Here is a 13,180-nt window from a genome sequence, read left to right as displayed (position 1 = left end):
GCTTGCCAGGCAGGCGCTTTTGCCGCTGAGCTAAATCCCCAGCCCCTTATCTAGTCTTTCATGGAAAATTTTTGCCAACTTCGGACCTAGACTTCTGAGTTTGATTGGTTTCCTCTGCATCCATTCTCATCCCCTCTGATTCATTTTTCACGCACAGCTGGAGGTGAGCCAGATCTACTACTTGCTGGTTCCCCGGGCTCTCAACATGAAATCCTGCCCTGAGCAGCAAGGCCTTACCTTTCTCACCTCGGTTGACCCTCTGGGGGCAGGACTCAGTCTCTGTCAGGCGCAAAGCCGCCCTTCAGGGCTCAAACAGCCATTGCAACTGTGCCATCACCCCCAGCCTTGGCCTGAGTGTCGCCTTCTTTGATTCTAGAATCATCCCACCCCAAATTCTAAAAATAGAAGGAGTGCTGCAGTGCGCAGGAGTGGAGAGGGTGGTTGTGTAAGAGAGGTGAGGGCAGTGGAAAGCCGAGACCCAACAAGAGGTAGCTTGGTTGTTTCAAGGTTACTTGATGTCCTCATCATGCTTGCTTGGGGATTTGGCTTTGGTTTCTCTTTCTTTCCTGATTTCTTGGATGGTCAAACAAACAACATAGTTGCAGGTCAGTGATAAAAATATTAGCCCCAGTGACTCCCTTTTGGTTTGGCCTAGTGGGACTCAGGCTGGAGCTAAGTCCTAACCAACAGCCTCTAGTACATTTTGTTTCACTCTTCTCTGTAAGGTTCAGAGGAAATAACCTACACTGGTCACATAACTAACACAGTGTAGTTATTTTTTAGCCCAGCTCTTTTTCTCCACCGACAAAGTGAACAGAACTGGTGTGGCTCAGTCCCGAAGGTGGGGCTAAGATCCCAGCATCACGGCCTCAGCCTCCCGTTGCCAGGCGGTGGGCAAATCACTTGGAATCTTCTGGAAGGGAAGGTGCTGTGCACATGTTCAAAAACACTGAAAACTGGGATGAATCAAATTCAGGATGCAGTAGTTACAAATCTGTCTTTAGGGGAGGGATCATCTAGAAGCGTAAAGGGGAAAATGTGCATTTCACAAGTTTATGGTTTTCCTTTTGTGTTCAAAGGCCTTTGCTTCAGGTAGCTGCAAGGCTGACCATGCACTTTTATCACAGGCTTAGCTTTTCCTGGTGTGTGGGGGCAGCCCCGGGATGAATCCATTCCCATCAGGTAGCTCAAAGTGCTGGGGACCAGGGTGCTTGTCATCCTGTTAAAAGAGTCACCCAGGAAAGCAGAAATGTTGAATGCAGGCAGCTGTAACTTGGAGCAAAAATCGGCCTAATTATTTGTGATTATATGTCATGTTTGTTAAGAGAGCCCCTCAAATGAGCCCATTGTTTGATTTTTTTTTTAAAAAATAGAGCAAGCTGTGTTGTTCTTACAACACAGCTTGCTCTCTAACTGAAGGCCAGCTGCCGTTCCTCCCCTCCTGTTAAAATTATTCCAATAAAACATAAAAGATCAGGCATGCCTTTGGTGTGTCTCTCAGCATTTTCTATGGTCCTCCCTCTTACAAAGTAGAATAATCTTAGCAAAGTTTTTGAATTTTCCTCTTTAAGAGCACCGTGAATGATGCTTTCTACTAAAGTAGAAAATACCATAAAGGAAGAATATTAAAGTTTATTGAATCTATTGTGTACTAGGCAGTTTCCATCTGTTAGCTGATTTAATATTCAAAGCCATATGATGAGAAAGGTTTTAATGCCACTATTTTATTACAGGTGAGGAAACTGAGGCTCTGAGAAGTCAAACAGTTTCCCCGAGGGGCCCAACTGTCGGCTGGGATTCTATGCAGGAGTGATTTGTTGGTCTGTGCATTACGGCACAGTGACTCCGGGCACAGCTTGCAGCCAGTGCCTGTGTCTGAATCCAGCTCTGCGATAAGAGCAAGTGCTGATGTCTCTAAGCCTTTTTTATCTGTATGTGAAAGAGGCACTGTTACAATAGAACTCCCCCAAGGGGAGGAGTGGGATGCCTCTTTCTGAGCCCAGCAGTTTGCTCCCATTCCTTGGCCAGGCCCAGTCTCTCCTCTCAGATTTCTGCTCACTCCTGGAGCCCCAGGACTTTCCTCAGCCCTACCGTCTTTCCAGAGAGTTCTAGGATGGCTCCTGTTCATACAAACTCTTTCCCTCTCCCTCCCTCTTTCTAGACTTGATCACTCACTAGGTAGGTAAACTAGGAGGAAAGGAGGCAGCAGGAGAGAGGTACTGAAAGTCCCCCCGAGTTGCCCATAGGAGAGCGACCAGGTTTCTTTTTATTTAACAAGTCATATCCATGCGGCCTTGCAGGAAGGAAAGGTAGCCCCAGGTTACACAGCCACATTGCTCTGCAAAATGGAGTAAGCGTGTTGGTGTGTCAAGGACGTGCGAGCGAAGGGAGGAGGGGCTCTTCCAGGCAGACCAGAGCCCAGCAACATGTAGGGGAAAGAACTCCAGAGGTAGGGGTCGGGGTAGGGCTGTGTTGTAACAGTGATCACTGGACTTTTTCAAAACAACTGTCTGATCTCCTGCTTGAAGCTGGAGTCTGAATGTGAACCCATAAACCTGCCCAAACACTCAGGTGACTTCCTGATGTGCCTCTAAAGTCTGTCAACTGCAGCCTCATGAAGGAGGACTCAGAGTGGTGCCTCTGGAAGAGGTGAGGTGGGGTGGGATGCTTGTAAGAACAGGATACATGTGAATGAAATAAGAATAGCATCATCCGTGACCCAAATTAGGTAAGTAGATGCTAGAGCTCAGGGTAAAAGATGATAGAAATGTGAGGCCCCAGGGGTTTCCACAGTGAGCCAGGCAGGACTATCGAGTTATGATCACAGTCTCAGATTCTTATACAAGATATGCAAAGTATGTGCTGTGTGCCCCTTCCAAAATGAAGATTTACTGTGTTATTTGTGACAATCAAGAGTCAGAGGACCAGTAGGAATGAGACACTCAGATACCGACTGAGTACAGTCCAGCCAGTTAGGCTGTAAATGGATATGGCATCTAGGTATCCTTGGTCAGCGGGTTGATGAGGCCAGTGTTGAAAGGAGCTGACACCAGGTCACAGCAGCACCAGCCAGGTTCCCTGGATTTTGGCCTTTTGGGGCCTCAAATAATTGGCATCCTAGCCAATGAACCTGTTGGGTAATTTCCATGTTACTGGACCAGTCTCCAAATTTGTTTCTAAGTTTGACATCTGAGAAATGCAAAGAGCTCTCCCATATTAAAGTATTTAGGAGAGCATTTTCTTGAAAAATTTCTCTTAAATCTATACATTGTGCTTGCCGTGGGAGGTTCACTGACTGGCAATAAATTCACTGGACTGGTTAAGGTTAACTCACTCGGTACCTGTATTAGTCAGTTTTCCTAAATGGTGGGAACTAATACCCACAATTTAAAGGAAGAGAGGTTCAATTTGCCTCATAGTTTTGGGAGATTCAGCTCTTGGCTGGCAGATTCCAAGGAAGGAGCATCATGGTGGAAAGGTGTGCACAGCAAAGCTGTTCGGTTCATGGTGGCTCAGAAGCAGAGCAGGAGAACAATGCCAGAGAGAAGGGTGGAGGGATCAGACACAGACCTCAAGGCCAGGCATCCATGATGCACCTAGACACATCCAGAACTCTGCTCTGCCAGTCTGCTGGGTAGATCCCAAAGCCAATCAGGTTGACACTCTACCCTAACCACCACAGTTCCCAAAGACAGCTTGGAGGCTTTTAAAATTGGCATTATCTCTTCAGAGGTTTCACCTTTAGAGGACAGATAAAGTTGTTTTGTAAGCAAATACAATGATAATAACGAAGTAACTTTGAAAAACAGTAAAACTTGGGGCCAAATGATGATATTTGCCTTATTTTCCAAACTTCTGGAGCCCCCTCATGAAATCTAGCAGAGCCACTAGAATACCAAAAGTTGAAAAAGGTATAAAAAGGGAAGTAAAAAACTCAGTAGAATAAAAAGATCAGAAGTATTTTTTTAAAAGTACCAGATATAGAAGACAGGCAAAGAAGATCCAATAGATGCATAATGTAACCCTCCACCCCTCAAAAGAATGCAGGACACTACAGTAGAAAGGATTAAAGAAAACTCTCCTCAAAACAAAACAGGACTTGAGCCCAAGTACGTGAAGGAACAAATGACCAAGAACAGTCAACTTGAAGGCAGAATCTATTAAAATTATTTGATATAAAACAAATTTCTTCAGCATAAGCAAAAATGATCAAGAAATTTATATGGGATTAAATCTTTCCAGGATACTTTAAAATTTAATCATAGTAAGTAAATGGAGTAACATAGACTAGATACCCAAGAAAGAACATGTGAGCCAAAGATTTGAAAGTTTAGCCGAAGTGATCTTCAAGTATCAAATTATGATGAAAATGACTGAAATTAAGGAACCTTGCTCCCATGTTCCTTCCCCAAGTCACTATGAAAGTTTCAGACCATCAAGAAATGTTTGGGGAGTTTTTCATTAGGACTAAGAGTAAATACAGGAAATGAGGATGAAAACTATATATACAGGCTGGGTTATTACTTATCTGAAATCCTTTGGGACCAGAAGCATTTTAGATTTTGGAGTTTTTAAATTTTGGAATATTTATATATTGTATATACACTTGAGATAACTTGAGAATGAAATCCAAGTCTATAAATGAAAATTTGTGTTTCATATGTGTCTTATGCATGTACCCTGAATGTAATGTCAAAGAGATTCGATGATTTTGTACATGAAAGAAAGCTGTACACACAGAATGATTAATGTGACCATGACCTCCCAAATAAGGTCAGGTACAGAATTTTCCACTTGTGCTCTCATACCGATGCTCAAAGCGTTTCAGATTTTGGAGAGTACTGGATTTCAGGTTTTTGGATTAGGGATGTCCAACCTCCATTTGTTATAGTCTCTGATAATGAAGATATAATTCAGCTGTCAAAAATGGTAAAAGGGAGAGAATAGTCAGAAGGTAAGCCTGATGGTTGCCTTAAAGGTATTACTTAGCACTTAAAGGCTATCACTTTCGATGCTGTAGAGGGAGAAGAAGAAAATGTTATTAATTCCAGTATCATTCATAGAAGGGAACCAAAATGTATGCAGCTTCCAATAGGTTGGCTGACAGTCACAGGTGCTTATTTATACTTAATTAATACTTATAAAGTTGAAGCCCCATTTATCAATCACACGAGCCACATTTCAAAACCTACATAGCTATGTGTAGCTTGTGGCTATCACACTGGATAATGCAGATACAGAATATGTCCACCATAATAGAAAGGCCTTTCGATAGTGCTGCAACTGTCAGAAGTATTTGTAAAAAAACAAATGAAGATATTAACCTGAGATACCAGTCTAACTGTAACCATGGAAACCAACACAATGCCAAGGGAAAAAAGAATTTAGAAAACAGGCAGCATAGAGGGATACTGTATACATATATAAAGAAAAACAATACTAAAACCAAGTGATTAAAAATGGATTTAATTCACCAATTCAGAAAGTGCAGCAAAATCCCATAAACATACATGTATGTTCTCCTTCCTCCTCTATATGAATATATGAAACATATTTATAAAACATACCTAAAACAAAAACATTCTGATGATGGGAAAAATATGCCAGGCAAATCCAGATTAACAGAAGCAAATACACAGCTCACGATCTTTACATCAGCCATGGTAGAAATCTTGTCAGGAAACACTCAAAGACAAAAACTCAAAAGCTATAATGCACAAGGTGTAACAATATTTATACAGCCAGTAGTACAACAACTTTATGAAGCATAAGATGCCAGAGATTAAAAAACAAGATGAAACTATACCACTCATAGGAAGTGTTTATGTAATTTTCCAGGCTAAGATAAATCCAATGGACAAAATTAATGATTGAGAACATAGAAAGCCTAAGCATATTAACAACAGAGCAGAAACCCTATCTCCGCACCCAGCTGAGGGAAATGCCTTCTTTACAAATGTGCATGGAACATTCATAAAAGCGGAACATGTTAGGCCACATAAAGGATGTGAATAAATTAAAAAATATAACATCCTGATTTCTGGGTAATCAACTATAATAACAAAAGTTACAAAACAAAAAGGCCCTCTACTTGAAATTTTTTTGGAGTCTTGCTGGGGATTGAATCCAGGGTCTTGTACTTGCTAACTACACAGTGTACCACTGAGCTACATCCTCTATCTGAAAAATTTACGATAACTCTTTTTAAGCTGGGTGCAGTGGTACACGCCTATAATCCCAGTTACTCGGGAGGCTGAGGCATGAGGACTGTGAACCACTGAAGCTAGTCTGGGCACACAGCAAGACCTTGTCAGAAAAGAAAGGGGAAGGGAAGGAAGGGCCTTCTTAAACATAGGTCTAGGGCAGCACGTGTGCTGCAGATCTGCTGTTTGTATCATTGAAAGCTCTGAAAGATTTGCCCTCACTGGTTTAGGGCCAACCTCATAAGCCTAGAGGAAACAGGAAAAATGCAGACTTTTTGGAAATAATGGTAATGAAAAACGACACAGTAGAATCTGTGGTATATGAGAAACAGTAAATACAAAAAAATGTACAGTCTTAAAAATCTATATGGAAATAAATCAGGCTCACAAGCCTAAATGTCACATGGTTTCTCTTATATGGAAACCCAAAGTATAAATAAAGAACAAAATAGAAGATCATGGGAAGTAGGGAGACGGATCTTTCTCAAAGGGGAAGGAGACCAAGAGATGGAGGGGAGGACTGAGACAGGGTGAGACAGGGACGAACAGAGTGTCACTGGCCGGGCCGACTCCACACAAGGAGGGCGAACATTGCATGCAACAACATGCACAAAAACAGGAAGTGCGACAACATGTACAAAAACAGGAAGGGGATCAAGAGATGGGTAGAGGGGGCGGGAGAGGGGAACGGGGATGAAAGAAGTAATTAAGATCCAATTCCCCACAAGGAACACAAACATTATGTACTAAGAATATGTGCCGATAAAAAAAGAAATTAAAGTCTGTGATACCAAACTCCTGCCCTGCCCTCAGGTCTCCTTGTTTTTTTGCAGGTTCCAGGCCTGCTTCTTTTGCTACTGTATCCAGACCTCCCAGCACAGTTCCTGGTGGTGAGCAGTATTTGGTAAACAAAATGTTGCAACAGTTTCCCAACCCAGGGTTCTGAAAACTACCAGGTCTCTCGAGTTCCTCCTGTTCAGGCACCACTGTCAGGCGTCCCCAGGAGGCATCTGTACAGTCGTTGCTCCCGCAGACTGTAGTGTGAAAGGCAAGGGTTAGGATAAGACACCGCCCCGACATGCTTCTCATCTGTCCCCGGTGCACAAGAACACAAGGTGTTCTCTTGCATAGCTCCCACATGCCATTTTCCACTGACCTAGCCCCACCCTCCGCCTTCTCAGGTAACCCTCAAGTCCCCCTCCCATGTCTCTGTGATGAAGTTGTGCCCTGAAGTCACACAGGAGTGGGACCCAGGACTCCACTGGCTCCCTCTCTGGAAGGTGCCCCCTTGTCCTGCTGAAGTGCTGTTTGAAGGTGCAGGAGCAGGGGTTTGGGAGGGGACAGGGTAGGCTGTACTGTGCCCCGCACCAGTCATGGAAGTGGGGAGCAGCCTGGTCAGCACCCAAAAGGTGGGGGTAGTTCCACACAGGAGGATCTCCACTGGGGCTGACTGCAGGAGCTTCCCAAGCAGGGACAGACCCGGAGCCCAGGCGGGGAGGGGACAGAGCCACGGGGCTGAGGGGTTGCGGAGGCAGGAGCGACAGGGTGGGATCGGTCACAGGGGCGTGATTCCTGGAGCTGCCAACAAAGCTGCTCGGAGCTCACTCACTCTAATGGTTTTCAAAACATACTTCCAGGAACACTGGGGTTTGGAGAGCTGGATTACTATGAGGAAAAACCTTCAGTGCTATTTCCAGAGTCAGAAATGTGTGAAGTCCCTGGCACTCTCTCCCATGCCGTGTTCCAATACAGTGACAGGGCGACTGCCTGTTCTCCTTGCTCACCACCAGGACGTCAAACATAGAAGTGGACTCGGCCCAAGTTCTATGAAGCATCATTCATTTAATCAGTCAACATTACAAAGTGTTCATACCATATCCAATCTCACGAGGCCTGTGTGTGTGTGCAGGGGTACCTGTCGAAGAAAGGAACCTTACCCTCTCCCTCCTAAGATGGGCAACCCGAAGGCCCCCCATGTCAGTTGCTTGCCTGGCCTCTTGCAATGCCAGGTGCTGGGGGCCATGGACCAACAGGCTCAGGCCTGCGCCTCTGGGGTGAATGAGGCTTTGTAGGACAGGTGTGCATAGGCTTAGCACCTGAAGAGGCAGCTGATCCACCCGACCCACAAAGCTGCGGGGACAGAACGGAAACGGTTCCTGGATACGATCACAAGACACTGGAAGGGAGAGAGAAACCGAAAATCATCTGCCAGCTGGGAAAACTAGAGGCACAGGTACAGCGGGCACTGGAGGAAATGATAAAGACCAGGCTTCCTTGCTGGTGCCGCCTGCCAGGGCAGCAGCGGGGCTGAGGGCCGAGGGAGCCCAAAGGGCTGCGAGCAGGTCCAGCAGCCTGGGTAGGGCGCATCCTCTGGCCAGGCATCTCCTCCTTGCGCAGTGACAGTAACCCACACACAGGACTAGGCAACCAGGTGAACACAGCAAGACATCCCACTGCGGGCCAAGGGCGAGCAGAGTTGGAACTGCAAGACCTGGGAAGGGGCGAGAGGGGACAGGTAGAGGCAAAGGGAAGCACCGCACAGGGGCTTGCTGGGGCTGGCCAGGGAGCTGGGGGTCACTGTGCCCTGAACGGAGCCATCTAACATGATGACTGAGCAATGTGCTTTTCTAACACTGGGCGCTGTCAACCAAGGTGCCAGCTGTGACCCGTGGCACTGCAGCTGGAGGCATGGGGCTGGCTCTTGTGGTGGTAGCAGAGAGACAGGGCAGCCCTGGGAAGCCTGTCCAACTGGGGACCCTCTGGGGCAGCAGTATGGGAGGGGCGCTCCTTCTTCCCAGGAGGCTGCTCAGACTGGATTCCCGGTTGGGCCCTGGGTGCTCACCACGTCAAAGTCACTCCTGGTTCGGCACCTTCTCCAGGAGGATGTCCTCTGTACCACAGAACTGAGGGCAGGAGGAGGAGAGAGGGGTGATCAGACCAGCGCCCCAGGGCCCCACTCCATTCTAGCCTGGGCACTCACTGGCAGGACCGGGGTGTGGCACAGCTTCAGCCTGTCACTGCCATCAGCAAGACTTTCCTGCTCCCCAAGGGTTTCCGTGGGGCCCTCGGGGACGACAAGCCCTTTAGTTCTAAGTCCTGTCTGGTCCAGCCCTTTATAAACTTGCAGTTGTGAACCCTCCCCTATTTCAGTGTTCGGTGCTGGGGTAGAAGGAAAAACAGGCACAGAGTTGCCAGGGGCAGGGCCACCCTAGACCACCCGCCTGGCCCTGGGGAGCCCAGCGCTTGCCTCGATGTGGTACACTACACGCCATAAGGTGGAGTCGCTGGCTCGGTATACTCTGTCGGAGGGGTAGTGTTGCCACATCAGAGGCAGAGGGCATGAGCGGAGCTGGGTGGGGCTCTGGGGGTCCCCCACGGTGACCGTTTCCTGCCGCATGAGCACCTGCATGTTATTCTCTGTCTGCAGAGGAAAGACAGGGTACACGTTCAGGTCCCACTCACCAGACTCCTCCAGGCCTGAGACTGACAGGGTCCTTCCTGCTCCCCGCAGCCCCAGCCTGAGCTGACAGAAACCAACGCAAGAGGCAGGCGACCACCGTGCCTGATGCTCAGCCCCACGGGCAGTGCCCACTGATGGCAGGGACTCTGGCTGGGACAGCACAAAACTAGCCACTCAGACAGAGTCACAGAGGGTATGCTTGCTCCTGCCAGGCTTCCGGTGCCGGTGTGGGCCACACGGCCCTTGGCTTGGGACCTATTTACCTGGAATTGGGGCTTTTTTACATTTTTTCTATTTCTTCCTTTAGATAAGATACCCCTGGATCCCAGATTCTACTGACATTCTTCACTCTCCTGACCCCCTACCATGTTTATCTCCTGCACTCCAGCAACTACCTCCTGACTTGTTGCCTTGCCTGCCACAGCCAGGTCTCTGCAAAGCAGCCCAGCTGAGCAGCTGAAAATCACAGCTCCTTCATGCTTCGCATCATGGGCAGAGCGATACTGCACTCTTACCATGGCCCATGGATCCACAAGGGCCCCCGCAGCGGGCTCCACCTCCCTCCACTTTGTTCCAGCCACACAGGCCTCCTGGCCACTTCTGGGACCGGCCACACTCATGCCCGCTCCCACCAGTCCGTCAGACCACCATTCTGCCCGCCCAGAACTTCGTTCCTGGATCTACACAGCTCACAGCCCTCTGCTAGGCAGGCCTCTGCTCAAGTGTGCGTCTGTTACAGACAAACAGGACATGTGCCTGAGTGGAGACCCAACACAGTTTTATCAATAACTAAAAATGAGTCCCGGGGCTGGAGATTTAGCTCAGCGGCAAAAGCGCCTGCCTGGCAAGCGCAAGGTTGTGAGTTCGGTTCCCGGTACCGGAGAAAAACCAAAAACCAAAAAAAAAACAAAAAAAAAAAAACAAAAAAAACAAAAAAAATGAGTCCCTTTTAAATATTCAAGGAAAAAAATCAGCAAAATCGAACTCTATGATATCCATTTAGGCAGGCCCCGAACAAAGATTCAGAAAGGTAACAGAAAATGAGGGCCAACAGTGTTAACCGCGGCCACCCACATGTATTTCTTCTTCCTACACAATTTAACCACCAGTGTTCCTCCCGTCTGTGTCCCCCAGCTGTGTCCACTTCCCAACCCAATCCCTGCAGACCCTCACAGCCACGTTCATTCAATGAGTGTAAAGGCATCTTCACGTTTATTCAGTGAGTATGAATCAAGTACTAGCATTTGCTCAGTATTTTCTCAAGGTGAAAATAGTTTTGTAAAAATTTTTGCCAATGAAATAGTTTTTTTTAAAAAAACTGGAAGATCATTGTACACGATGTAAGTGCCCTGAAAATCACTATTCTTGCTGTGTTATATTGTCTTCTAGATCCTTTCACCACTTTGTTTCAATTATTCTTTTCCTTTTAATTTAACCAAATCACTACATATCAAAACACCGTTTCTTTCTCCTATGAGAGGCAAATCCTGCCCCAAATGTTGCTAATGGGTTATTTTTCAGATGAGACCAATACCATGAAAATCTGCTGGCTTCATCGTTTTGGTGAGAAGATATTTCCCAGTTAGAGATTTAAAATGAGATCTACCAAAATATTTAAAAACTTCACCAAAAAAGAGGTAAACAATTAAATTGCTTTTTAAAAAGCCTGTATGTATCCTTAAAAAACTGAAATGGCAATCAAAATGCAAATTCAGTTTGCAGTTAAGAGCCTGAAAATGCAAGCCCTGGCTGACCCCTGGGGCAGGTTTACATTTAAGCTTCAGGGTCTTCATCTGCAAAGTGGAGACAAAGTCAACACTCAGTGTGGGTCTGCTATTATGTTTCGTAAATAGTCTACAGTATACATTTTCATTGTTCTTTTCCACCTTTCCTTGGTTTATGTATGGCGAGTTTCACCACCAAAGCTTCAACTGCTTTGAATAAACCCAAGCTGATTGAAAATACTTACATATTGAGGATAGCGATACGCAGTGTAACAACCACTGTTGATTTGTATTAATTTGTCTTGAGACCCTGTATCACTTTGAATGCTTTTGCTTTGATTTGTTTATGTTCGTGATACTGGAATGCCGCTACTGTTCTATTTTTTTGTTGGTTTGTTTCTCACGTACTACTCTCTTTAAAATAAAAATAATAATAAAAAAAGAAAATACGTACATAAAGGAAATATATATGTTTTACAGTACTAGGGATTGAATCTAGGGCTTCATGCGTGCTGGGCAGGTGCTCTATCACCGACCTACATCCCCAGCTCTTGTCCTCTTTTTCTTTAAATTTTGAGGCAGGGTTTCCCCAATTTGCCCAGACAAGCCTCAGACTTGTGATCCTCCTGCCTTAGTCTACCGAGTGGCTGCATTCCAGCCATGTTTTGAGTTATATGTTTTCTCTTTTTTCAGTTATTTTTCTTTTAAAATAACAACTAAAGATCTATCGTCATTCTCACCAGCACGCATTCCACACCAGCTTTGCTACTACTATGTTGGCAGGTTTGTTCCCGAGCGTAGGGGAGGCACGAGCTCCCCTCGTCCTAGGCCCTGGTTCTCCATCTAGTGAGGGTGCTTTGTAAGTCAGAGGTTTTTTGGACCAGTTTAAGAAGATTCTGGCGATTAGCCCCTACACCACTTAGTTTAAAGATATTCCCGCTGCACGGATTAGAACCCGGAAGCTCGCCGCCACACACTCCCGCCAGGGTCCCGACTTGGCCGGGGCCCCTCCTGGCCTGCCCGCCCTCCTTCCTGGCCTGGAGACTGCAGCCGGCAGAGCCCTGCTGCAGGCAGCTTCAGAGGGTGCTGGGCAACCCGGGCAAGGGGGGTCCCTAGCCCCTGCACCCCACAGGGCAGGAGGCCTCCTGCGGCCCCAGGGTGGGCTGTACCTGGAGAATTATCGGCAGCCAGGTGCGCCGCTGCTCATCCATGAACGTGACCTTGTCCCATATCCACAGGCGGCTGGGGTGCTCGGTTAGGTGCTTTAGCTGCCTGTTGAAGAACAAGGACTCGGCCATGGCGCCTGGGCAGTGCAAAAACAAAAACGCAACCTCGGAAGGCCGCTCGCTGACCCCCGGCTGGTCTGTAGTAGCTTTATAGCCAAGGACACGTGGGCGCCCCCGGGCGTCGGGGTGATGGAGGGCGGGGCGCGAGGCTGGTGGGCGGGGCGCACGTGGAGCATGAGGCAGGAGGTCAGGGAGAGGGGCGGGGCGCAGGGTGAGTGGGCGGGGCCGTGAGGCCAGACGCTCGGGGCACCCAGGATGGAACGCCCCACCAGGCCCCAGGCCTCAGCCAGCCTTCTCTTCTTTGCACTCTCCGCTGCTTCCTGGAGAGATACTCAGGTGTCCGCCCTTTCCTCTTGGGGGAGAAGCTGCAGCTGTCTTCTGCTCCTCTTGGGCTCTGCAGTCCAAACCAGCCACTGTGTGTAGCTGCTCAAGCCACACTCTGAACTCAGGCTTCATAGTGGACCCTAGGCCGTCCAGCACCAGGGCCCTTTCTCATGTTCAGGGATC

General features: G+C 47.4%; 1 protein-coding gene across 1 annotated transcript in view; it reads right to left on the bottom strand.

Moving 5' to 3' along the window:
* Tcl1a (T-cell leukemia/lymphoma 1A) overlaps positions 1-12,709 on the bottom strand; it is an 18,277-nt gene extending 5,568 nt beyond the window's left edge. Inside the window, exons 1-2 of the mRNA XM_013517147.1 lie at positions 12,557-12,709; positions 9,451-9,624 (exon numbers count right to left, since the gene is read on the bottom strand). Coding sequence (XP_013372601.1) covers positions 9,451-9,624; positions 12,557-12,685 — 303 coding nt within the window. The 5' untranslated portion in view covers positions 12,686-12,709. The remainder of the gene's footprint in view (positions 1-9,450; positions 9,625-12,556) is intronic.
* Positions 12,710-13,180: the final 471 nt, after the last annotated feature.

The sequence above is a fragment of the Chinchilla lanigera genome, unplaced genomic scaffold (assembly GCF_000276665.1).
Source record: "Chinchilla lanigera isolate Chin_1 unplaced genomic scaffold, ChiLan1.0 scaffold00037, whole genome shotgun sequence".
NCBI classification, from domain to species: Eukaryota; Metazoa; Chordata; class Mammalia; order Rodentia; family Chinchillidae; genus Chinchilla; species Chinchilla lanigera.
This window is presented reverse-complemented; position numbering and strand designations above follow the sequence as displayed.